We start from the raw sequence: 25,848 nt of genomic DNA on the forward strand, positions 1-25,848 counted from the left end.
CAGCCGAGGTCATTTCTTTGGCGTCTCACCTCGCGCGCCATCGAGGCGCAACTCCTGCAACGCCGCTGGCGGCGCACCTCATCAGGCCAGCGTTCCGAGACGCCAGGTTACAATGCAGCTGCCAGGGCTGCACGTACTGCTACGCAGCAGGATTTGGTTCACGTGCTGCGTCGCGGCAACATGTCTCCCCCGCGTATTGCTAGAACACCAAGGCTAAACCTTGCAATGCTATCGCTTTCAATGCTTCGCCCTTAGGGCGAAACTGAAACTGCTCAAAGATTTTTTTTTTCGGATGCCTGCCGCTGCTTGATTATGCAGACTTCCCAGCAGCACGGCCATCTTCTCACAGAACAAATGATCGAAACTTCTGATAAGGTGTATTGATCTATTTTTCGTGCATAATCCACGCATGTGGTGTAGCAAAGATGACAGCCTTGAACGAAACTGGTGCCAGTCAAACTGTCGCCAACTGTCGCTTTTGTTGGTTTTCCAAGTGCCGAGCGGCCGCTACAATTAGGTCTGTATTATTTCGCACCAAACTGCAACTTCTGTAGCCGAAGCGGCGCTGGTTAGGCCTAAGGGCCTCAGTAGTGTGCCTGTGACAAAAATTCGCCGCTGGCTGGTGTGGTTGCTGGCGGCAGGCATTTGCGGGGAGCGTACCGCTCACATGTACAACTGCCGCTCTGAGACCGCACGCGACCCGCGCCGGCAAATGCTGCGAGTGCGTTCTGTGCGCTCGCTGAACTATAGCTCATCGCGCGTAGGCAGGAAGCTCCAAACTCAATTTGCGCCCAACAATTCGAACAACAATTTGCATGACTCTGGCATGAACTGCCGGAGTCACGCAGCTGTACTTGGCTCATATATATATATATATGCACTTAGTGGAATTGTGACGACCCTGCGACCCACATGGGGCTGCGCGATGAATGAACACGAAACGCCTCTGGGGCATCGACCATAGTATTTCATTGGAGCACGGGACAAAAGTCTGTAAAGCGATGTGCCGTATGGTGATGGCGTTGTGAAAAATGGACATAATAGATTTTAACGCGATTAGTATTATTGGGCTACTTCCCGCAGTTTTTGCTCTGCAACCATCTGAGTATCTAATTATTTTCGCTCAACCTCTTCAATAAAAGAGAAAACCTTTAATTCACCCTGATCCACCTTTCTTTGAACTCTAAAAAATGCCATGGAACGGGTATGTGCGTACGAGAAATATATTACCGAAATTATTTTTTAAAAAAGACAGTACGTGTGGAGATATTATGAACGCAATGTTTACCTTTTCAACTTTCCTTGCACATCCTCTATTCTGAAAAAGCGGGGCGGCGTCAGTGGTGGCGCTCCGCCTACGGCGTTGCTAAGGTCCCTGAATAAAACTAAAGGTAGCTCTTGCCGCCGCCGCTACTGCGAGGAGCAAGCGAGGAGGCAGGAGAGAAGGTCTGTCTCTCCCAATTGGTTGAGCGCGGTCACATGGTATTTTTCACACCCTTTTCTCTATTTTTTCTTCTTTTCCGAATCTCCGCGCACTCACCCCGAGTACCACTATAGTATACTAATCTAGTACACTATACTCACCACCACGCCAGTTGGCCGTCGAGTTTCCGCGGCGAGGCTTTCGCAAAGGATTTCGGCAGTTTTGGCTAAGTTTCGTGGCTGACTGCGTCATTGAAGAACTCTGTTTTTGTTTTGTTTTATTTTAAGGATTGATTTTAAGAATACTGGAGGTGAAAAAATGTACTAACGTAGTTTTGTTCTTTGTTAACGGGGTGCGGAGCTCAGGCATGGGAAAGCTTATGCACGGGTGCTATTCTCGGTGCTCGTTCAGATTTGTTTTACTGATCGCACTGTCGTCAACAGGTGTATGGAGCTATAGAGTGCGTAGGCTGTGTTCTGTCATATACCGTGCTAGAAACGCAACACGTGTTATTGTGTTAGTACTGAGAGTAAGTAGCTTTGTCTACATTCTATTGTTAAGCGCTGCAAATATATTTTGCGAGGACAGGCTGTTTCACTACCAGTGAAAATGATTGACTATCGTGAGTAGGCTTTCTCCGCCTCGCCGTCTCGGCACAATAAAGTGGTGCACGAGTTTGTTGGCTCACAGTGACTTGAAACTGCGCAAAGGGGAAAGCGCCCATTGATGGAAACCATTTCGATGTGTAACTTTCGTCCTTGTATACGCCTTGTTTACAAATGAAGTACAGGCTCCACTGTGACGTTTGCGCTTCAGAGGTAACGGCAACAGTTTGTCATAAAAGCGTAGAACCAGTTTCACTGCATAAAGAGGTGCCAGCGTCATGACGAAACGACTAGAACAGCTGAGATGCTCCACGTGATCACGCACGTTTCTACATGCCGCTCGCGTTATTCAAGCGAATATGTCACGCGCCTTGAATTCGGTTATCATGGTACTAAGATGATTAAATTATGAAGATGCACAAGCTGGGACACGCGGCAGTCGATTGGGTACACGTAAAAGTACACACGTACGCACTTCGAGCTGCGCGAACGCATCCGAGTTGTTGAATCGGCCGCTACATAGTGCTGCACACACGCAAGCGCACCGTCTTTGGCGTGTACCGGCGAAACCTTCATCGCAGCCCTTTCACGCCAGGCAAGTATCTTTAGAAAGCCACATAATGAATCTGATCAATTGAATAGAAATAACTCGAGAAGCGGGTAGATCTGTGCAAGCCGCGACCGTGTTTTTGCCTACGAGTACAATGCATGGCCACGGACGACGTAACACTCAAACGAAGCCCTGGCATGTATATAAACATCAAGTACATTACGTATACATTATTAATGGCTAGACAAAGAATTCTGATTTTTGTGCTAGTACTTGACACTAAAAAGGATCTGTCCACAAGACTAGCCTCAAAAGCCTTCTTCTAATTGGAAGCAGGCAGCCAAACCGAAGCCACAAAACAAGCGCGCAGTTACACACACACAAAAAAAAAAAAGGACCGCTTCTGCCAGTTTTATAGCCTTTCATCGTCGCTCCAAGCACAGCACGCAAACACAATAATCAAGTCTTAAATACGGTAAAAATTAATGCGCAAACACCCAACAATTTTTGACGTCTCACCTCGTGTAACTAACTCTATGTGCGGCTTACGAGCGAACGACCAAACTGCGAGGGCGAGCTGCTAGAGAAAAAGCGAGCTGCGAGAAGGCCGGGCGAGGAGGAATGTCGCTACCCTTTAGTTTTATTCAGGGACGTTAGGCGTTGCGTTTCGTTTCTACTTGGGGGAGGGGCCGGGGAGGGGGGGAGGCTTGGCCAAGCGTGAGCAGACGAGAGTCGGTTTCTCCCGGAAATGCGCCATTATCAAAACTAAACACAGATTTCAAACTATATTTGAGCCTGTTAACTGCGTCAATTAATACACGCAGTAACAGTAGAGAGAAGCACACTGATCCAAACACATTGGTTGCTTCATCTCAACTGTTGGCAAATAAATGGCAGCTTACTATGGGAATCTGAGGGCCTGTGCCGCCGCTAACCTCGAAATGGGTGAGGATCGGACTCTGTTTTGAAAGCGGGTGTTTAGAGAGAGGTAAACATTGCAGCCCACTTGTGAACTCCGCGCACGACTGCAAAATTTGGGTGAGATGTTCACCGCTGCGTGTATACTATCCGCGGAATGCGTCTTCTCCTCAAGCCCATGGGGGGGTCTCAGGCTAGGCAGAACCAAGCCATGCTACACGGGTTCTCAAGCACAGCCGCCCGACATCTTTAGAGAGCTGCGCCACGAAAGCATACAGTGGGCATGTACCGCTCTTCAACGAACTTCTTTCAAGCTTTAGCGAGTTGCGCCATGAACGCACTGGGTATGCGCCGCTCTTCAATTTCCTGTAAACTGGGGCCACTGGGTATGTGCAGAGGTATGTGCCACTGGGCATGCGGTCTGCATTGGAACAATGCTCAACGTTCGCGCGCACCGGCGCCGCTAGATTGCGCAGCGTGTCCATAGGAAAGCGCAAGAGAGCAGCCAGGCTGTAGTACGTAGCTCACTCGCACCAGTGTGCCATCAGTGCAATCCCGGAGGCCAAAGAAAAGAGTTCGCGCGGTCATCGCGGCGGCGGCGCTGCTAGATGGCGTAGCATATCCTGAATGAAGCGCGAGAGACATGACGCGTTACGGCGATGGCAATGCGTTGTGTCGTTACATTGCTTCAATGTTAATCGAATTACCGTCGACAGACATCGTGCGATGGGTTCTGCCAGAATTTCTCTTCAAATTCGATTTTCGAACTGCCCGATTATATGGGCATTTTTGTGGCCTCCTCCGTGTCCGAAATATCGGTCGTCCAGATCTCGATAAAAATCTGCGTGCGTGAACACACGTCTCTGGTACAATCAGCAAACCTTCCGGTGGCATGCTCGGCCCGACCTTTGTAAAAAAAGAAAAAAAAAATTATGGAGTTTTACGTGCCAAAACCACTTTCTGATTATGAGGCACGCCGCAGTGGAGGACTCCGGAAATTTCGACCACCTGGGTTTATTTAACGTGCACCTAAATCTAAGTACACGGGTGTTTTCACATTTCGCCCCCATCGAAATGCGGCCGCCGTGGCCGGGATTCGATCCTGCGACCTCGTGCTCAGCAGCCCAACACCATAGCCACTGAGCAACCACGGCGGGTCCGACCTTTGTACATGCTCCCCCTTTAAACTTTCATTTTTCTTTCCAAACGCGTGCTTGTTGCCACCGTTACATCTTTATGCATCGGCTAAGGGTTTTTATTGCGAGAGCAATCATATGGACACTCCAAGCGCATTTCCACCGTCGGCGTCGCCGTGAAGTTCAGTATAAAGTCCAAGGACAAAAAACGCCGTCGCCGAGCGTCCTACGCTGTACGTGCGAGCGAAGCCGACGATCGCGTTCAACCTCGCCCGCCTTCGGTCGTGCGCGAGGCACAGAACGTTGCGAGGCACCGGCGAAGGGGAGAGGGGGGCAGCGGCGTTCTACTCAGGCTGCAACTGCTTATGCGACGGCTGCCCGCGGCCGTATCTTGACAGCGATCTGCGTTGGGCGCAGACAGAGTCTAGGTGCGTCGGCGGCTCGTAGCTTTGTGCGTGCTGTGTGTTGGCGTTCACCTTGCGTTGAAGCGATAGACAGCACGAATCTCACTTCGCTCGCTGCTGCTGCCGCGTTTCCTCACGCCAGTGTTTTGACAGCCAGTTTCCGCGGTCATCGAGTCATATGTGTTAGTTTGCTTATGTGCACGTGACGCCAAGCTTGTTAATTTAATTAGCGTGCCTATGTTTCCAAGTTTATACGGCCGATAAAACTATTATCCTTACTTTGCATCGCTGTCCACTAATTTGCTATCGCAATTGATACTTTGCCTTTCGGGCGAAACTGCGACTTTTTTTCGATCAGTCGAATAGTGAAGGGCGTGGAGGAAGCACGGAACGTTCGCTTTAGGACAAGTATGCGCGCTCGCACCTGCCGGCGCTCGCGGTCATTGAGCCAACCCTATTCCCGAGTATCTTTGGGCGCGTGACATCGTACTTGTTTGTTAGCAAGCGAATGTTTACTGTAATTTATACTGCCGATGGAACTGCGAGCCTTAATTCGTGTAATAAATCAGTATGATAAAAAAGACAATCGAATAACTTGCTATCGCTATGAATGTTTTGCCTTTCGGGCGAAACCGCGACTTTAACGATTCGAGTATTCACACGGGCCTAGTTTGAGTTCAAAATGCTCTGGCATGCAACAAAAGAAACATTTCGAGAAACGGTTTCCGGAGTTAGAGAACTTTAATTGATCTTTGACAGCGGCAGCCCACAGTATGCGCGTCAAGCAAGAAGGGGTGGTCTCTCACCTCAAGGCGAATAGCCCGCACGGCGTTGATGGCTGTCGGATCACTGAGGACGGGCGTCGACTCGAGCAATAGCTCCCAGATGCCCGGCGAGCCCGGCACCGCGGAAGCCACTGGCTCAGGGAGCTGACCGGAGCCCGTTCCGCCACTCACGTACGTCACCGACGGTGTCACGCGCAGCATCTCTTCCACACGCTTGTTGCGGAAATACTCGGCTGGCAGCGGAGAGCCGTCGCTGTAGGACACGCTCACCTGCGTCAGAGATTACGCATCTGGCTGGTCAGCAGGCGGAAACAATATCTCCTCAAAGGGACACGAAAGGGAACTATTAAGCCGAATCAGAGCGCTAGGTTATTCTCCATAAGTCTGTCATCGTTCTCTGAGTGACAATATATGACTCTGTCGCATAAAATATAGCCACTGAAGGTCGTGCTGCTTCTCAATTTGAACCGCCCACGCTAAAACAGATGGGTTTACGCAATTATCATGCGACCTCATTCTTTGCCGCTCCCTGAATCGGCCAGTGCTGACGTCACATCGTCCAATATAAGTGGCACCATAACGATTTTCTACTTTCGTTATTTTCTCACTAAAAAAACATCTGTTCTCGCTACTATTTTGATCCGACTGCTGGTACGATCTGTTGGGAACTCGGCGCTGACGCCCGTGGTTGTACCTGGGTCGCAAGCCCCAAGGGTAGCGTTGGCCTGGCGGCCTGGGGTACAACTCGAAGCATCCGAAGGTCCCGGCAAAGCATGAGTCGACTGGTAACAACGAAACAACTTGTTTATTTTAACATCGCAAAGAGTTGGCGGTCAGGTTGACCGAAGTAGAGAGACGGGAGAGCACTTCACTCAGCAGAAGAAATCGGAGCCCTTCTCTGGCGTCCGGGGGCAGCTGTTTTTATACTCTCGCAGTTGAGGGCAAGAAGGAACCCCTCAAAAGACGAGCACGTGAATGTACAATGGGCTAATGGTGACGCACACTGTCGTAGCGATGCCGTAGCACCATGTCGTGGCGCTGCGCACGATCTCGTAGCACCTGGTCGTGGCGCTGCGCAGCACACTGTCGTGGCGCTGCCGGTCGGACACAATGACTGTAACGAGAAGATGGTCCCTGCTTTGGCATCGCCTGTTTCGGGCACAATGACTGGAACGAGATCCCTGCTTTGGCATCGCCTGTTTCGGGCCCAATAACTGGAAGGAGATCCCTGCTTTGGCATCGCCTGTTTCGGGCACAATGACTGGAACGAAATCCCTAGGCGGTCGCATCGCCGCAGACGCGCCTGGAAACACCTGGCGATGAGTGTTGCGGTGACGACGATCGGGCCAAAATGTCCGCCGCCCCGCCGCCGTCGCGCCGGCAAAACCACGTGTCGCAGGCGAAACGCAACAGACCGCCCCGCCGGGGAAAGGAGATCCCGATGGACAGGGGACTGCATCCGCTGTCCGGAGGGATGTCGCTCGATGATGCTCATAACCGAAGTCGGGCGTCCCTTGACGTTTCTTGAGCGCAGCGCACAGAGAAGGCCTCGTTCTCTCGTTCAGGTTCGCACGGGACACTGCAAAGTGACTTCGGGAGAGTTCACATTTTTGTTCTCGTTCCCGGCAAGCGTTAGAACTACGCTGAAAACTCAACCGCTCAGTCAGCAAGCACGGCACAACCCTCACTAAGCCCTGCCAGGCTCTTTCCCCTTTTTATACCACTGCCTAGTTCCTTACAGTAGTCTAGCATCACTCAGAACGCGTCCACAAATTGAAAAATTGCACTAGAAAGCATATCATCACTTTGAAACACTAAACAAAAGCAATATGTTAAAAAAAATCCTGCCTCAGGAAGAAAAACATCAGTAACAAACAATTTTGAGGCTGATTCCTACGTTAGGGGCTTCGACTTAAGCCATCGGCGTTACCGTTGAGACTCCCCTTTTTGTAACGCACCTCAAAGGAATATTGTTGTAAAGCGAGGCTCCAGCGCAGGAGGCGGCCATTTTTGGGAGAGATGGTCTGCAGCCATTGGAGAGGGCAGTGATCTGTCTCAATGATAAACCTCGAGCCGGCTAGATAGCATGACAATTTCTGAACGGCCCACACGAGACATGCACACTCTTTCTCGGTGGCGCTATACGCCTGCTCACGACTGGTCAGCTTACGACTAGCATACAGGACGGGGTGTTCTACTTCTCCATTTTCCCGTTGGCACAGTACAACGCCCATGCCTCGCTCACTAGCATCGCACTGAACAATGAACCCTTTTGTATAGTCTGGCGATCGTAGCACAGGCTGGCTTGTTAGGGCACTCTTTAGGGCGCTAAAAGCTCTTTCCTTTGTCTCGTCCCAGACGACTGTTTGAGGCTCTGTCTTTCTTAGAGCATCCGTCAGGGGAGCCGCGATATCAGAGTACCTAGGGATGTACCTCTGATAGTAGCCGGCGACACCTAAGAACGACCGAATATCGGTCTTTGTGCGCGGTTGCGGAAAGTCTCGCACAGCGGCCACTTTTATTTCAGAGGGGCGGCGACGACCCTGACCACTCACGTGACCGAGGTAGACAACCTCGGCCTGTGCTAACTGGCACTTAGGAGCCTTTACTGTCAAGCCTGCTTCGCGCAGGCGGGTTAGCACTGCCCGCAAGTGTGTCATATGCTCAGACCAGGATGCGGAGAATATCGCTACGTCGTCTAGATACGGTAAAGCGAATTCTTGCTGTCCCCGCAACACTTTATCCATGAGACTTGAAAAACAGTATGGCGCGTTCTTCAAACCAAAACTCAACACTTTAGGACGGAATGTTCCCATTGGTGAAATGAACGCCGCATACCTACTAGCCTCTTCTGTAAGTGGAACCTGCCAATAACCCCTGACAAGATCTAGGGTGGAAATAAACTGAGCGCTACTAACTTTCTCAAGGCGCTCCTCGATGTTAGGGATCGGATAAATTTGATCCTTAGTGATGGAATTAAGCCTGCGGTAGTCGACGCAAGGACGAGGTTCCTTGCCCGGTACCTCAACTAAAATCAAAGGGGAGGTATAATCACTCTCACCTGCCTCAATAACACCGAGCTGTAGCATTTTCTTTACCTCAGCCTCCATAATATCGCTCTGGCGGGGTGACACCCGATACGCCTTGGATCGTACTGGCTCTGTGGAGGTAAGTTCTATATCATGAGTAAGTACAGAAGTCCTACCAGGCCTCTCAGAGAACAGACCTTGAAACTCTTGTAATAGCTGGTGTAGTTCGGTTTTCTGCTCAGGCGACAGCGGTGCTTTACTGATAAGGTCACTAATGACTTGACCGGTGTCTTCCCTGTTCGTCACTGAGCCTAGTCCCGGAAGCTCGACCGGAAGCTCTTCAGGAACGTTTACCATCATGCACACCACTGCTTCCCTTTGTCTATAAGGTTTGAGCAGATTACAGTGGTAAACTTGCTGTGCTTTCCGCTTTCCTGGCAGACTTACCACGTAGTTAACGTCCGACAGTTTCTGAACAATTCGCGCTGGGCCCTCCCACTGCACGTCTAGTTTGTTGTTTAGCGATGTGCGCAATATCATGACCTCATCGCCAACCTCAAAACGACGGGCCCTGGCTGTCCGATCATAATAAACCTTGGCCCTCTGCTGGGCCTTTGCCATTGCTTCACCTGACAACTCCTGTGCCCTTCTTAAGCGTTCGAGGAGCTTAAGCACGTACTCCACCACGACTGGGTCGTCGCCCCTACCTTCCCATGATTCTCGAAGCATGCGAAGCGGAGATCGAAGCGAGCGACCGTACACCAGTTCAGCTGGCGAAAACCCCGTAGCCGCATGCGGCGCGGTCCTTAAAGCAAACATCACCCCAGGCAGACACAGCTCCCAGTCAGTTTGATGTTCAAAACACAAGGCTCTCAACACGCGCTTCATGACGGAGTGGAGCTTCTCAACGGAATTCGACTGTGGGTGGTACACTGAGCTGTGTAGCAGCTTTACCCCACACCTTTCGAGAAAAGTTGTCGTCAAAGCGCTAGTAAACACTGTGCCCTGATCTGATTGAATTTCTGCAGGAAAACCAACTCGCGCAAATATGGACAGTAGTGCATTAACTATCTCAACTGAGCTGAGTTCTTTAAGCGGCACTGCTTCAGGGAACTTTGTCGCTGGGCAGATCACAGTCAAAATGTGTCTGTACCCCGTGGCTGTTACCGGCAGAGGTCCCACTGTATCAATAACGAGCCGTCTAAAAGGCTCCGTAATGATAGGTACCAATTTCAACGGCGCCCTCGATTTGTCCCCTGGTTTGCCCACCCGCTGACAAGTGTCACATGTCCTCACGAAATGGTCTGCGTCCCGAAAACACCCTGGCCAATAGTACTCTTGCAAGAGACGGTCCTTAGTTTTCTTAACTCCTAGGTGTCCGGACCACGAACCCCCATGTGACAAGCGCAACAGATCCTGACGATAGCATTGAGGCACGACCAGCTGATCGAACTCCACTCCTCGGCGGTCTAGATACTTCCGGTACAGGACTCCACCTCTTTCCACAAAACGCGCAGTTTTCCTGGCGATACCTTCTTTGACATTGCAGCGCACGTTTTCCAGGCTGCCATCCTTTTTTTGCTCGGCTATCAAAGCCGTCCGGCTGACTTTTAGCAACCTATCAAGTCCGTCTGACGTAGGCGCGATGAGCAAATCAGTAGATAGCTCTTCTAACTTTCCCGCGTCGGGATTTTCCTCTCCAGTATCTGGCGCCTTCAACGCTACAGACTCAATTTTATTCTGTTCGGGCGTGCTCTGAATATCAGCTTGCTGCGCCTCTGACCCTTTTTCGTTGTTTGATAACGTCGGCCCCGCAACTACCGCCTTTGCAGCGAGCTCCCGAACCTTCGATCTGGTTAAGGCCTGAACACTAGCTTCACCAAACAAAAGCCCCTTCTCGCGCAGGAGGTGATCGGACCTGTTTGAAAATAGGTACGGGTACTGGGGTGGCAGCATAGATGACACTGCCGCCTCCGTCTCAAGCGCTCCGAAAGGTCCTTCAATAAGCACTTTTGCTACCGGCAGACACACGCTATGAGCTTCCACGGCTTGCTGGATCCACGCGCACTCGCCCGTGAACATATGGGGTTCTACGTAAGACGGGTGAACTACATCCATCGTAGCTGCGGAATCGCGAAGCACTCGGCACTCTTTCCCGTTCACGAGGAGGTCTCGCATGTAAGGCTCGAGAAGCTTCATGTTCTCGTCCGTGCTGCCTATTGAAAAAAACACAACTTTTGGTGTTGTTTCCGGACACTGCGCCGAAAAGTGACCCGGCTTCTGGCACGTATAACAAACGCCCGCTCGCCTCATCTCGAACCGCTTTCTGCGTTCGGCTTCGGCTGCCGTCTCTTTACGTTTGGTCGGATTGCTTTCACTCGCATCCTCACTACGCGTGTCCCCCTTAAATCTCATGGGCGTGAACCTTGGCCTCTCAGACTTGGAGCCAAATTCACCCTTTTGACCGTCCTTAGCTCCGCGAGCCCGACGCGTCACAAACTCCTCGGCTAGCTCAGCGGCTCTAGCCACCGTACTCACGTCTGGCCTATCCAAGACCCAGTATCGCACGTTCTCCGGTAACCGACTATAAAACTGTTCTAGCCCGAAACACTGCAGAACTTTATCGTGGTCACCAAACGCTTTCTCTTCTTTGAGCCACTCCTGCATGTTCGACATAAGCCTATACGCAAACTCTGTATATGACTCACTTTTGCCTTTCTCATTTTCCCGAAACTTCCGACGGAACGCTTCCGCAGACAGCCGGTACTTTTTTAGCAGACTCGATTTTACTTTGTCGAAATCCTCTGCTTCCTCTCTATCCAAGCGAGCGACTACGTCGGCCGCCTCGCCGGGTAACAAAGTGAGCAAGCGCTGTGGCCACGTTTCCCGAGAGAACCCCTGCTTCTCGCACGTTCGCTCAAAGTTAACCAGGAACAAACCAATGTCCTCTCCAAGCTTAAACGGCCGCATCAGGTCAGTCATTTTGAACAATACGCGTTCTCCTGCACCGTGTGCCTGACTTCCATTACGAGCGCGTTCCATCTCTATCTCGAGACGCTTCATTTCCAAAGCGTGTTGACGGTCACGCTCTTCTTTTTTCTCTTGTTGCTCTCGCTCTTTCTGTTCTTTACGTTCGCGCTCTTCTCTTTTTGCAGTCTCCCTCTCTTCAATAGTCTCAAGGCATTCCGACAGCTCGTCATCCTCAGCCTCTAACTCAAGAATAGCCTTTATCAGTTCTGGTTTTCTGAGTTTGTCTGAGACATCCAGACCCAACTCTCTTGCAAGCTCCAACAATTTCGGTTTGCGCAACGACTTCAAATCCATGGCTGCTCTGAATGCTGCTTTCTCTACTGCTTACTATTGTCTTGCCGCAAACTAACCCGGCAGCAACGACAACCACAATTACCAGCTCTGTTTCTGACACTAACAAAAAGCCTGGCAACGCTCAGAAGAAGAAAGTCCCGCACTCACCAAACCTCGCAGGCAGGAATTCCGCGCAGTCGTTCCGCTGCAGGCAACCAGTCGTCACACAGGGCTCGTTGCACTGCTCCCGGATCGTCGTTGAGCTGCTCAGCATACTGTCAACTGCATCTCTTTGCTGCTGGCCTCCGTTGTCGTGATCTCGCCGCTGGCAGACAGTTGTTTGAAGTCGTAGGCGATCTCACCGCTGGCAACCAGATATTTGGATCCGGACTGCTGGTACGATCTGTTGGGAACTCGGCGCTGACGCCCGTGGTTGTACCTGGGTCGCAAGCCCCAAGGGTAGCGTTGGCCTGGCGGCCTGGGGTACAACTCGAAGCATCCGAAGGTCCCGGCAAAGCATGAGTCGACTGGTAACAACGAAACAACTTGTTTATTTTAACATCGCAAAGAGTTGGCGGTCAGGTTGACCGAAGTAAAGAGACGGGAGAGCACTTCACTCAGCAGAAGAAATCGGAGCCCTTCTCTGGCGTCCGGGGGCAGCTGTTTTTATACTCTCGCAGTTGAGGGCAAGAAGGAACCCCTCAAAAGACGAGCACGTGAATGTACAATGGGCTAATGGTGACGCACACTGTCGTAGCGATGCCGTAGCACCATGTCGTGGCGCTGCGCACGATCTCGTAGCACCTGGTCGTGGCGCTGCGCAGCACACTGTCGTGGCGCTGCCGGTCGGACACAATGACTGTAACGAGAAGATGGTCCCTGCTTTGGCATCGCCTGTTTCGGGCACAATGACTGGAACGAGATCCCTGCTTTGGCATCGCCTGTTTCGGGCCCAATAACTGGAAGGAGATCCCTGCTTTGGCATCGCCTGTTTCGGGCACAATGACTGGAACGAAATCCCTAGGCGGTCGCATCGCCGCAGACGCGCCTGGAAACACCTGGCGATGAGTGTTGCGGTGACGACGATCGGGCCAAAATGTCCGCCGCCCCGCCGCCGTCGCGCCGGCAAAACCACGTGTCGCAGGCGAAACGCAACACTACGAATCACGAATTCGTTATTATAGTAGCATAGCATTTCTATCTGCCTTGACTTAACATTTTCCTTTAGTTTCCCTTCAGCTTACCTCAAATACCGCTATTGTATTCAGTTACATGCATAGATGCAATTCTGTCACTATAGTGACCATCGCATGCAAAACGATGACATTCACAATAGCGAGCTTCCCTACAGAAAGCCCGCCACTGCAAAGTAGCCTACTTCAATGAACACTACTTAGCTGTGCATAACCAGCTTTGAAACAGCCCCAGGTTTCCTACGTATTGACTATCATTTGTTTAAGAAGTCAGCAGACTTGAGCCACCTTGAAAAATCACAACCTATTATGTAGCCAAGCTTTTAGTGCGACTAGTAGTACAAAAGTAATAATACTTATACGAAAGAAAGAATGCAAAGTGCATCGCAAATGATACATCTTAGTCGTGCACGTGTGCTGTTTCACACAATTCCTTTTTTTGTAATGGCCGCACGGATAACCATAGCAGAGCCTGTGTCCTCCTTAAGCGAAAAGTGTGGCACACGATGCTGGAGCTGGAGTGTGGTTTGCACACATGCGCGCATCATCGCCGATCTCGCCCCTTCTCGCCATTATAAGGCGCTAACATGCCGCGCGGTCGACGTTCGCGCGATATGATTAAAAATGCGGGAGGCTGCACAACTTTACGGAGCTATACGCATGTGCAAAGTTACATCTCGAAATATCGACACGTTGTCTTGAACAGGCAATTTTATTATTATTTTGCTATTTAAAAAGGCCTTCTCATGGCTTTCGTGACACTATCCATTTATAGTACCTTCACTCAATTGTTCCACGACCTTCGAGATCTTGCCAGCATGGTTATTCAAGCACATACTATCCCTACAGATTGCGAACCCGATACGCTTAGCAGTTATCTTATGGCAGGCGTTTTGGCCTCCCGGGCAAGCCGCAAAGCGCATCGTGATTAGCAAAATCTTTATATTTAGTGGTTTCCTCACTCGCCCTTCAACTTTCACATTTCGCCAGTACGTTATCGAAATTGTGTACTCCATTTCTACAACACCCAGCGGTTCACTCGCGGCGCTCCCATACAGCCTCAAAATGGATCAGGGCAAGCAATTACTAAAGCTGATACAATTTCCCAACGCAACTAATTCTCTCCTACGTTAATAACTTTGTCCATGCATATTACTCTTCTCACCCTTCAGATTCTTTATATTAAAAGCTAGGCTGCGACGTTTGGTTCTTCAGGTACGTGCACGTTTGCGCTTACGCATCGTCGCATTAGCAGCTTCGTTTGAAAAAAAAAGAAACGTTGATAAAGAAAGGAAAAAGAAAACGAATTACCTTCAGGTAGCAGTAGTAACCGACATCGCACACATAAGTTGAATACACCAGAAGAGTCGCGGTTCTGCGGTCAACATCGTGAGATACACTGCATTTCATGTCACAAGCGACGTCATTCAATGACTACTAAGGTAAGCACTATGGTTACTATGGTGTGGCACTATGGTTATTATGGCTGTTATGCATGATGCTAGGTATAGTAATAATGGTTACTATGGTTACTAAGGCCGCTGGTAAGGCTTCAAGCATTTGCGACTTCAACAAACATGCTGTAACGGTTAAGAAATGATGGGATCAACGACTACAAGGAGAAGTGCATTTATGACTCACGTAGGCCTTGAAGGGCATTCCGGGGCGAAACACTTGCGGAGACGAGCCTAAGAAGTGCAGCTGCAAGCTTGAGTTGAACACTACGGACTCGGAGAAGCCCGTCTCGATGAGGTCCAGGAAGCGTTCCCCGACCAGGGCGGTGACCACAATCTTCATCCCGTCAAGGCGTGAGACCAGACGGCTCAGCTCACGCAGGGAAAACGCAAAGTCCCGGACTCCTTCGAACTGCACATTGCGGATAGAAAAAAGAAGAAGAAGAAAGAAAAAGTAGGAACTCAGCTTCAGACCTGTCACGCAGACAAGTTTCAGTCATAAAACAAACGTATACGCAATGATCCTGCAAGGTTCGCCTGAAGTGCAGCCGCAGCTGGGAAAGGTATTCCATGCAATAGTTACCAAAGCGCTTCATTCCGCACAATACTTCGCGAAAGAAAGCTTTTTTGCGAATTCTCCGGGACTTTGCTGACGGTGGCTGCTTGCTGCTGCTGTCTTTCAGAATAGCTCGCACATAGTACAGCACGTATATAACCTATTGGCTTATATAGAGCCATCTGCCCTACCCCTACAGATGTGCTGGTGACCGGCTCTGTTTTCTGCGCGATTACACCATGAAACAACAAACGGCCCCTTCACATTATAATAGATATGTGCTGCCAAGCATATAGGTTTTTTTTTTTAAGAGACACTTTCTACACCTTCTTTCCCGGGGTATGGCACATGTCTGCTAAGTCAGTTTCTCTACGAGTTAAAACAACACTAAAAAGAGAAAAAAAATTAAGCTGTATTGGTAGACCACCCTTCTTCAAAACCGAAAAAGGCACTCCTACCATGAAAAGATGTAGAAAGATGGCACTCCTACCATGAAGATACCATGAAAAAAAGTCAGAAAAGCTGCAAAAAAAAAAAAAAGCGATAGACGGCCGAGTAGCGACGCCGTATCGAAGTTCTCGCACCAACTCGCCGTGACGTCACCGATTCTGACGGCTTCTGCGCTCGCCTATTTAATTTAACATCGGAAAACGGAGCTGCAAAAAGGAGCACATGCCGCATTACCGCATGGCAAATAACACACAACTTCCGCGATGGGAAGACCAGAATGAGAACAGAAGTTACTTGCACGTACTTCGACGTCCAATAAATGTGCACGCATTACGTGTTCGTTTGCATGGCATTTAATTGAAACGTTTAACGAAAGCTTCGCATACCGTTCGTCTAACAAGCGCGTTGGTCCTACCGCGTGTGTGTGTATATATATATATTGTAAGAAGCCAACAAACACTGACACCAAGGACAACATAGGGGAAACTGTACTTAATAAATGAAATAAAGAAAATATAAATTAGTGGAAATGAAAGCGGATGAAAAAAAATATGCAGATCCCACACAGTGTGGGAATCGATGTAAGCGAAGCTTTCCGTGCTGGATGCTTTGATTGACAATAATTAGCGGTGACTTTGACAGCTACAGCTTAATTTCTTCAACGTTTAGGCTAACACGAGAGTGGTGAGTTTATGTTAAACGTTACCTTGCGTGCACCACTGCTGTTTGTTTGCGTAGTACACAGGACACGCAGAGAGAGGTGTTTGCTTGAGGCGTTGTTGTGCGCCATATTTTATAACTTCTGAGAGGGTTGAGCGTTGTCATTTTCTCACATGGCACATCGCATTGCGGCAGAAGTATCAAACTTGAATTGGGATGATTATGGGGCTGTACGTTCCAAAACCACACTCGGATTATGAGGCAGGCCGTAGTGACGCACTCGGGATTAATTTTTGCACCGTGGTGTTCATTAACGTGTTCCTAAATCAGAGTGCACGTGCGTTTTCTATTTCGACCCCGTCGAAATACAGCTGCCGCGTTTGGGATCAAATCCACGACCTCTAACAATGCCATAGCCGCAAAGCCAACGCGGCGACTACAGAAGTGTTGATTTGATGGTCGACCGCTTCCGTGATGTCTCCTGGACCATGCGGTGCGCTTTAATTAATGCGGCTCTGCTTCTGCACGCCCAGCGTAAGTTGCCCGCTTGACAAATTTGCATGGCGTTTATTTTTCAGAAATAGCAGCAACGTACTGTACCGTACCTTGAACTTAAGCTTATCCCGTTTCCCCGCAAGCGCTGTCGTATAGTAGTAGGGTTTCCTTGCCTTCTCACGTCACCTCCCTCCTCTCTTATAATGGAACTGCCTCTTCTCCCTCTCCCCTCTCCAGTTCTACCTGCGTCCCCTCTGGCCTCGCACGTTAGTAGAAAGGGAAGCGCTGCAGTTTCTGCAATGGTTCTGAGGGGAGTCGCTGGTAATTACAGCTGTCAAGCGGCTATTGTGGCAACGGCCAGTGAGCTCCAGAGGGCATTGAGCACATTCGACGTGGGGGCGTGAAAACGAGTTTCTCCCGTGGCCTTTTCTCTCTTACTCATGCTGAACCACCCCGTGACGCGGTGTGCGCGACAGCAGACCACAGCAGCCCACAGCAGTAGCAGCAGTGGGAAAGTCAAATGAAGAGGCAAAGAAAGCTTCGCTTTAAAAAACAACTCGCCGCAGGTGGGGAACGATCCCACGTCTTCGCATTATGCGTGCGATGCTCTACCGATTGAGCTACCGTGGCTCCGTTTCCCCATCCACTTTCTTGAGCATTTATGTTCCCTAGTTGAACTATCGGTTAATAGCAGAGCTATCGGTTGCCAGATCAAAATCGACTACTGTGGCCAATTCTAGCAAGCGTCTCAGGAGCTGCCAACCTCAGCGAGCAGCAACATGTCGGCGTCCTTGCGGTTCCCAATTTCAATGCATGGGCCCTATGGGTAGCTTGTCCTCTAGAGTTAGTATAGTAACTCTATGACCGCGGCGCCGTCTTCCCATCCACTTTCTGGGGTATTTATGTGTTACTACTAGAACTAACCCTGGGAGTGTTATCCAGCGCCACCACTCACAAACCTTCGCGGCGGATGTGGAACATCCTTTCTGCCGCAGGCGTCACGAGAACGTGATCTTTTTGGGTAAAGACAACTGGTCAATGACTTCTTATGATATGCTTCTTATGTTGGCCTATTATGATATGATTAATAAAGATCAGGCCCCTCAGTCAACCTCCTTTCTTCTCGTTTATTACATAACGAGGGTCTCGAATCCGGCAACACTGATGGCGTCAGGTGGCATGTGTGGGTTTATTGACCAGTTGCCTTCACCCAAAAAGATCACGTTCTCGTGACGCCTGCGGCAGAGAAAATGTTCCCTATCCGCCGCCAAGGTTTGTGAGTGGTGGCGCTGGCTAACACTCCCAGGGTTCTATTAGGAAACATAAATACCCAAGGAAGTGGATGGGGAAACGGCTCCGCAGTAGCTCAATTGGTAGAGCATCGCACGCGTAATGCGAAGACGTGGGATAGTTATATATATATAGGGAAGCCTGTGGACTTTCAGCAGCTACACAGCACCAATGTTGCGGAGTTACCACTCCCGAATCGGAATGACTCCGGAATCGTCCCACATTTTCGCGACCCCGGAGTGGAATGGGAGTGGAATTACGTTTTTTTTTTTTTCGGAAATAGAGCGCTTTTTCGTCCACTCGCTGTTTTTTGCCAAAATATGCCTAAGAACTAACCAGCCCACGTTCAAACATTAGTAAGTCAGAGCCTCGAATTTAACAATAAAGCAGTATTTTTAAAATGACTTGGCTGATTACAAGCAAGGTACATTTATAAGCAGCGCGTCTACTACAATTCCGTCCTTATAGACTGAATTGCTTTGAAGTTTGTCTCGATTCTTCGCTTAAACGCTGCTCTGTGCCGTTGGTATCCGTCGTGCGGAACAACGACGGCGGCACACCCGCCCCCCCCCCCCCCCTTACGCCTTGACTTTTTTTTTTTTTTAACATTGGCGACACCTTCGCCCCGGCCGCCTGCTGTCCTTCCACCCTTCACTTTGTTTTTGCTTCTGACGCCATCGGCAACTCTGACGCATATTCGAAAAAGCGCTTCTCTAAGTTTTGATGCGTATTGCCGCTGTCGCGATGCTTGCGTTCCCTGCAAGTTTTCGCTGACCAGCTTGCACGCCGTCTCGCCTCGTACTCCTACCCCCCCCTCCCCCCCACCCCAACCCTTCTGCAATACTGTCCACCCACCCCACCTAGACACAGGGACGCCTTTGCCCGAAACTGTCGACGAAGGTCTACAGGTCAGTCGCACACAATGAACAGTGCGCCCTCTCCCTTCATACAGAGAGAGAGAGAGAGAGAGAGAGAGAGAGAGAGAGAGAGAGAGAGATAAACTTTTGAAAACATTGCTTAGGGAAGGCAGCCGAAGCAGGAGGTCCCACGTAACTGCGGCCACGGCGGCGCCTCCGCGGGCCCCGACGCGACGATTCGCGCCGAAAAAAAAAAAAAAACACGTTCCCTCTGTTCTATTGCAAATGAAAAAGGCTTTCATAACGCACTGCCACACTAGCTCCTGCGCTCAGCGGCTCACGCACGCAGTCAGTAAGTCCACCAACATGGCACATTGGAAACATTTCTTTTTTAATTACCCACAAAGAAAAAAGCTGCACGCTGCAAGCTTTGCTCCGAAACTATACAAGCTGTAGTCGGAGTTTGATCTAATTTGAGTCGGCACCTAATAAGAAAGCACGAACGTGAGTACACGCAACAAGAGAAAGGGCTGGCAAGCCAGCCGAAGATAACGTTGGCCTTCACCGCTGGGTGCAGCTCTGTGCCTGTTCATCGAAAGGCTGCTCTTGACGACACCATAATCAACATGATTTGCACTGACATGGAGCCCTTTCGCGTTGTCGAGAGGGAAGGATTCGAACAATTTGTAAAGGTAAGTTTGACAATTTTATAAGCCACTTCTCATTAAAGTAACTGCCTTGTATTCTTTCACATTCAGGTCGACGTCCCGGGCAACAAGTAGTCATCGCGGGATGACCTCAGAGAGAAGTTTCTGCCCGGGAAAGTATCATCGATGCAGACCAAAATATCATCGTCTTTGACGGGAGCGGAGTACGTCTGTATCGCGCTAGACGCGTGGACATCGCGGTCTACGGAGGGCTTCCTGGCTGTCGAAGGAAGATTCGTGGACAGCGACTTCACGGCTCACACGTACCTCCTCAGTTTGACTCGCCTGATGGGGAGCCACACAGCTGCTCGGATAGGCTCCGAGTATGGCGAAGCGTTGCAGCAGTGGAACATCGCTGACAAGGTGAAATATGTATTTTCGTACAATTTCGCCTCCGTTAACTGCTCTTATTTAACTTTCCAGGTCCTTCGCATGGTGACAGATAACGCTTCACCAATGACAAATTCATTTGCATTTACCGGATGGGAGATTGAAGAGGACGATGATGATGATGATGACAATTATGACGACTGCCCGGAACGCTTAACCAAGGAGCTTTTAAGCCAGTTCCATCAGTTAGAGCAATTTCGATTTGGCTGCGCCGCCCATAGCCTGCAGCTCATGTTTAGCGGAACTTTCGAGTGCTTCGCTTTTCATCTTGGGGATTCGTGGAGCATTTGCTGCCATGGCCGAGGTCACGAATCTGCTTCCCATCAAATAGCGGCTGCGGATCATTTCTCTGCCATAGGCCAAGCACCAAGCTTACGCGACTTCAATGTCTACTCTCACCACGTCAATCAACCGTTATGAAATACCTCAAATGACAAACAAAAACAACTGGCACCCCATCATGTAAAGAATGCCGCGGTGTCCCGAAGTTACATTTTAAAAGATTTGGATTTAGTTGATTCCTTGTTGAAGCTATTTTTGTCATTGTATTTTCTGCTCCTTGCTATTTTTCTCCTTCCGTGATCTCTCTCACCTTTTTTTATTACACTCCCCCGTCCCCCATCCTGCAAAATGAAATCCTGCGTACGTCACTCCTTCTAGTACAAATCGCTCTGCCCGTAAAAACAGTTACCTGACATATAAGACCAGTCAGCGGAGCGGCAGTCTACTGCTAATGTTTATTTGAATTTGAAAGCCCATTTCATTAAAGCAATACCAGCCGCAGAGCCGTAGCCATGGCACTACGTGCACGAGATTTATTCCTAAAAAAACAGGAAGGTGCAGCCTATGCACTAATATGCACTCAAATTATCGTAGGGCTGGAGAAACCCCCCCTTCATTTTGTCTAATGCAGTCTTGAAGAGTGTGAGAGCGTCGTCGAGTGCAACACCGTACGATTACATATGTCAACATTCTCTTTCTGAAACTCTATTCATTGCATGTTTGGCGTTTGCGCTACCTGTACTTTCAGTGGCACTATTCGCCAATTGTCGTCCTCGCTTTATTTTAGGACCCAAATGCCGAAGAAGTCGTACAAAAATGCGGCGCCATCTTTGTATCTATACGCAAGAGCACCGCCGACAAGAAAGAAGTGTTGAATGTGGCCGGTCTGCATTCGGAATCTCACAACGCGACGAGGGGGAACTCGCAGATGCGAATGACGAGAAAGCTCGTTACCACTTTTTCGAGTCATCCAGGTCTGACAGAAACTCTGTACGCGTGCAAGAAGGCTAAACTGCCTAAATACGAACTGAGGCTGGCGACAGACTTGATTGAGCTTCTCTCTCCTGTAGAGGAAGCCACGGAGTTGCTGCAGAAAAGGCACGAGACAGCCGGGCTTTTGCTTCCCGCGTTGCGAAATATCGAAGTTTCCCCTGCGGAAATCTTGAGCAAAGGCACACTTCTTTGTAAAAAGGCGGCTAAAGGCCTACGTAGCCTAGAGAAGCGGTTCGCAAGCACGTGGACTGACTGTTCTTTTCTTTTTTTTTTTTTTATGGCTGCCCTCCTAGACTCACGGTCTAAGTCTTCTTGGTGTTCAGCTGCAAGAGCTGAGCAGATGCGTTCTGCTGTGCTAGGGAGGGGGCCTCCTTTATTAGGGCAGGGCAGCGCCAGCACCGTCACGAATGCACACACTGAAGCATGGCCAAGCAGACTGATGTTTAAAAACACCAGGTACAACAAAACTGCCCACCTCTGCAGTGGATGCACTGCAGAGGAAATTTCTCTTTACCTTCGAGAGGGGACTTGCGCAGACACGGTTACGCCCCTGACCTATTGGAGAGCAAACGCTAGCCGCTTTCCCTCGCTTTCCCGCCTCGCAAGGGCAGTTTTCACCGTGAATGCTACGTCAGTTGACGTGAAACGCGTGTTTTCTACGGCATCCCTGATAATGACAGCGAAGCGACATTGGCTGTCAAGCACCTTTCTCGAGCAGTTCATGTTTGTGAAGCGCAACACATAGGTAGAAGGAAATTGTTTTATCTCACTATTTTATTTTTAGAACTAACTGTTGAAGCAGCCGTCATTTACACTTCGGGTTTTGAAAACTAAACGGCGAAGCGCCCATTCAGCTCATGACATTTTGTTGCAAAATTTCGATGAATAGAACCAAAATAATGCTTTTTTTTTTTTTGCATCTTGCACTGCTTGCGACCTTTAATGCAGCATTGAAAAATCACGAGGTCACCTAAGCAAATATACGCTGTCGTCATTTTAGCATTAACACATTTAAGCTTAAACAATATTAAAACATCACAAGCCGTTAAAACGTACTGACCACACAAATACTATAGGCAGCGGGACAACAGCCCCTATGGGAATTAGTAAGGTGGTTGTACTGCGAGAGATGTGCCACCAAGCTGCTACCCCTCAACCTTGGCGACGTTGCGTATTTTTGCAGTTCTTAGGGCGTCTGATGACATCAGCTTTATGGTGCGTTCATCGGTAACTCGATAAAACCACCAAGATGCCTTTCTATACGTTGAGGAATTACAGGAATGAAACTGAACTGCCCGGTCATTCCCGGAGTGGCAATGGGCCAAGTTTTTTCATTCCGAGGAATTGAAAAGAATGGAAAAGTTGTAATTTCTCGAAATAGAATTGGAATGGAATGGGGGCACCCATTCCGCAACACTGCACAGCACAGACAGCAAACAGCAGCCGGTCCAGCAAACAGACCTCGCTATAGTTTATAAATGCCGCGTAAAGAAACACATGCACACGGCGCGCGGCGCGCACGATGCGCGGGAAAACAGAGTGCTTAAACGTTTAACTAAAAGTCCGAAACAAGCGCGTTGCAGCACTGGCAAGTAAAAAGAGGTAGAGAACGCTCAATTTTACTCACATGGCGGTAGACCTTTTCAATGTACCTAGATGAACTGCGGTGAATGCGGTAAGTTGGGTTGATTGGCTCAACAGTCGCGCGGAGTGTCAGGTTTCCAGCGACCGCAGCGCCACTTGTGAAGCTGTGGAAAACAAGGCAGAAAGCACACAAGTTGGACGCGCGGTGCTCCCAAACCAGCGAATAAAACGTTGCGCCGCCCACTGCAGCAACACTCACTTGGCTACAACAGTGCCATAAATGTACTCTTGCGTGGCCATGAAGAATGTGGGCAGTGTGACATTGACTTCAAATCTCATTTGATCTGGAAGAGAACACGAGCCGCGAATTCAGCGCCTGGATAGCAGAGGTCTGTGAGCAGTGACCGTATGAGGTGCAGCATTTGTAAAGATTTAAACGAATTTGTCTACTTACAGTACTCTTCTACAACAAATGTCATCTCTTCAACTTGGCCCTAAAGGTTAAAAAAAAGAAAGAAAACTATGGTAGGTTCCGATTGCGAACCAAGACAAAACCTCTTTGCGTGCACAGTTGTCACGCACTAGATGTACCTGAGCAATGACTTGAATTGTCCACTTTCCATAATCAGGTTGAGGAGACAATGGGTACTCTAGGCTCACGGCACCTGAAGTGAAGTCGACATTTGTCATTAGACAACAACATGGCTGCAAGGGCACAGACAAAAAAAAAAAAGAAATCAAAGGAAAGGAAGCAACACACACACACACACACACACACACACACACACACACACACACACACACACACACATATTATATATATATATATATATATATATATATATATATATATATATATATATATATATGTGTGTGTGTGTGTGTGTGTGTGTGTGTGTGTGTGTGTGTGTGTGTGTGTGTGTGTGTGTGTGTGTGTGTGTGTGTGTGTGTGTGGAGAGGGAATTCCCGAAAGCTTACGTCCACACGAACTGTTCGTCACTGCCGGGACAATATATTTGAAATTACGATTAAATAGCGCCCGTTCTTACGAACGGCTCTAGCGTACGCGATATGCTTGTTGAACACGGGTCCACAAGTGCTCACCAAGATTTGTTCGCCTGGAGAGCCAACGCCGAACAATGGTCCGGTTAGGATTCAGCATGTAAACGTCAATGGCATCCGAGAATGCCTTGAGCTCCGTTGTGACTGGCAGTGCACGAAAATGAACTGAAGCCAAAAAGAAAATACACAAAACACGGAATGAGACCAAAACCAAACAGTATACGCTGCTGACTCGCTGCAAATGACTACTGGACTTACGTCACTCCCCTCTCCCGCAAAACAAGAAGAAAAAGCTTCAGCAAACGCGCTAACTGAAATACTACTATCGATAATAACTCCACCTTGCTCAATATGCCCCATACACACAAGCAGCATAAACCAACGAAGTTGTTCACTCGGCGTTATTTTAAGCAACGCGACTACATAATGGCATATTTGCCAACTTGTCAACGTTAAGATTCCTAAATATACTGCAAACTTGATAAAGGAGGAGCAGAAGGCATTTTTTTAAAGTTTGCCCTAAGCAAACAACTTTTGTGTGATACAAATGCACTTTATTATCGCTTCTTTACTTCTATACGCATCTTCACCGTTGTGCTGATGAACGACTACGTCGGTTCAGTATGTCCAGGATGGATTTGGTAGTATATCACGCATGCGAACAGATGAAACGTTAGGGCCACAGCGCGAATGCTTGTACGGATCGAGCTAACTAAACTCGCATAAGCAGAACCACAAATGTCGACTCACGACGAGACTAAAGGAAACACGCCGCTGGGGAAACCGTTCAGACGATGGACTCACCCGTCTGGCCTTGCTTGTAGAGAGGCCGGTCCGTCTGAATAAATATAGTCATTGAGCGCTGTGAGAATTCAAGTGCAGTCTCGTACGAAAAGGCAGTGCCGCCAATGACGCCGTTGATATTCCCCTCGACCTTGAGTCGGTAGCTGCCTGAGATGCTGGTCGCAGGTACCTGGCGAGAGGAATACAAATCTTCGGTCAGATAGTGAGGAACCCAGCAGGGAAAGCAGACAGGGCGCCCGAACTGCTCGCGTGTGGCTCTCCCTGCAAATCCCAAGATTCGCTGAGCACGTGAAGTAGTAAAATTTTGGCGCCTGATACGATTCACCCGAATTCGCCTGAACAAGTTTATAGCTAATCAATCACACAAGTGTATCAGCAGCACTGGCGACAAGTACGACTTCAAAATCGCGTGTTTGCAGTGTTCTAACTTCCCTATTTTACGTCTTTATAACCTTACCCAATCTGTATAGCGCTAATTTCCGGGGTAACAGATACACGAGGACGGTGATGGTCGCGATAAAGAAGCTTATCGTGCTTGAGCAGAGGTCACCACGCGGGAACAGTTCGCATGTCGCAATGGAGCGCGTGCGCACCTTGAGAAGGATCTCCTCGGGATTTGGAGCCCTGCACTCCTGGCTGTTGTGAGTGACATCGACACCGTTGCGCTGGATCGATGCGACCACGGTGACGGGCTCCGGCATTTGCAGCAGGAGCGTGACCAACACTCGGTACGTCTGACCCGGCCGAACCAACCGGGACGCCACGATCAGATGAGTCCTGCGCGGCAAAATCAGCACGCAAACCCTCATACTGTTAAACTGCGTGCCCTTTGTTTCTGCAGTCACGTTTCTTTTTTCTTCTCCTTTTTTGACACTTCTGGCGCATTAAGTACTAAATTTGAAACATTAATTAAGAGAA

General features: G+C 49.3%; 1 protein-coding gene and 1 non-coding gene across 3 annotated transcripts in view; both read right to left on the reverse strand.

Moving 5' to 3' along the window:
- Nucleotides 1-25,848, reverse strand: part of Mcr (macroglobulin complement-related) — a 274,884-nt gene that overhangs the window by 39,320 nt on the left and 209,716 nt on the right. For both annotated transcript variants that reach the window (XM_075670201.1, XM_075670195.1), the window contains exons 3-11: nt 25,524-25,707; nt 24,931-25,099; nt 24,169-24,291; nt 23,656-23,729; nt 23,519-23,558; nt 23,324-23,408; nt 23,108-23,228; nt 14,988-15,212; nt 5,843-6,091 (exon numbers count right to left, since the gene is read on the reverse strand). In XM_075670201.1, the coding sequence (XP_075526316.1) occupies nt 5,843-6,091; nt 14,988-15,212; nt 23,108-23,228; nt 23,324-23,408; nt 23,519-23,558; nt 23,656-23,729; nt 24,169-24,291; nt 24,931-25,099; nt 25,524-25,707 (1,270 nt within the window). The remainder of the gene's footprint in view (nt 1-5,842; nt 6,092-14,987; nt 15,213-23,107; nt 23,229-23,323; nt 23,409-23,518; nt 23,559-23,655; nt 23,730-24,168; nt 24,292-24,930; nt 25,100-25,523; nt 25,708-25,848) is intronic.
- Nucleotides 17,520-17,591, reverse strand: TRNAM-CAU (transfer RNA methionine (anticodon CAU)). Its single transcript has one exon. It is a non-coding gene; the product is annotated as a tRNA-Met (tRNA).

The sequence above is a fragment of the Dermacentor variabilis genome, chromosome 1 (assembly GCF_050947875.1).
Source record: "Dermacentor variabilis isolate Ectoservices chromosome 1, ASM5094787v1, whole genome shotgun sequence".
NCBI classification, from domain to species: domain Eukaryota; kingdom Metazoa; phylum Arthropoda; class Arachnida; order Ixodida; family Ixodidae; genus Dermacentor; species Dermacentor variabilis.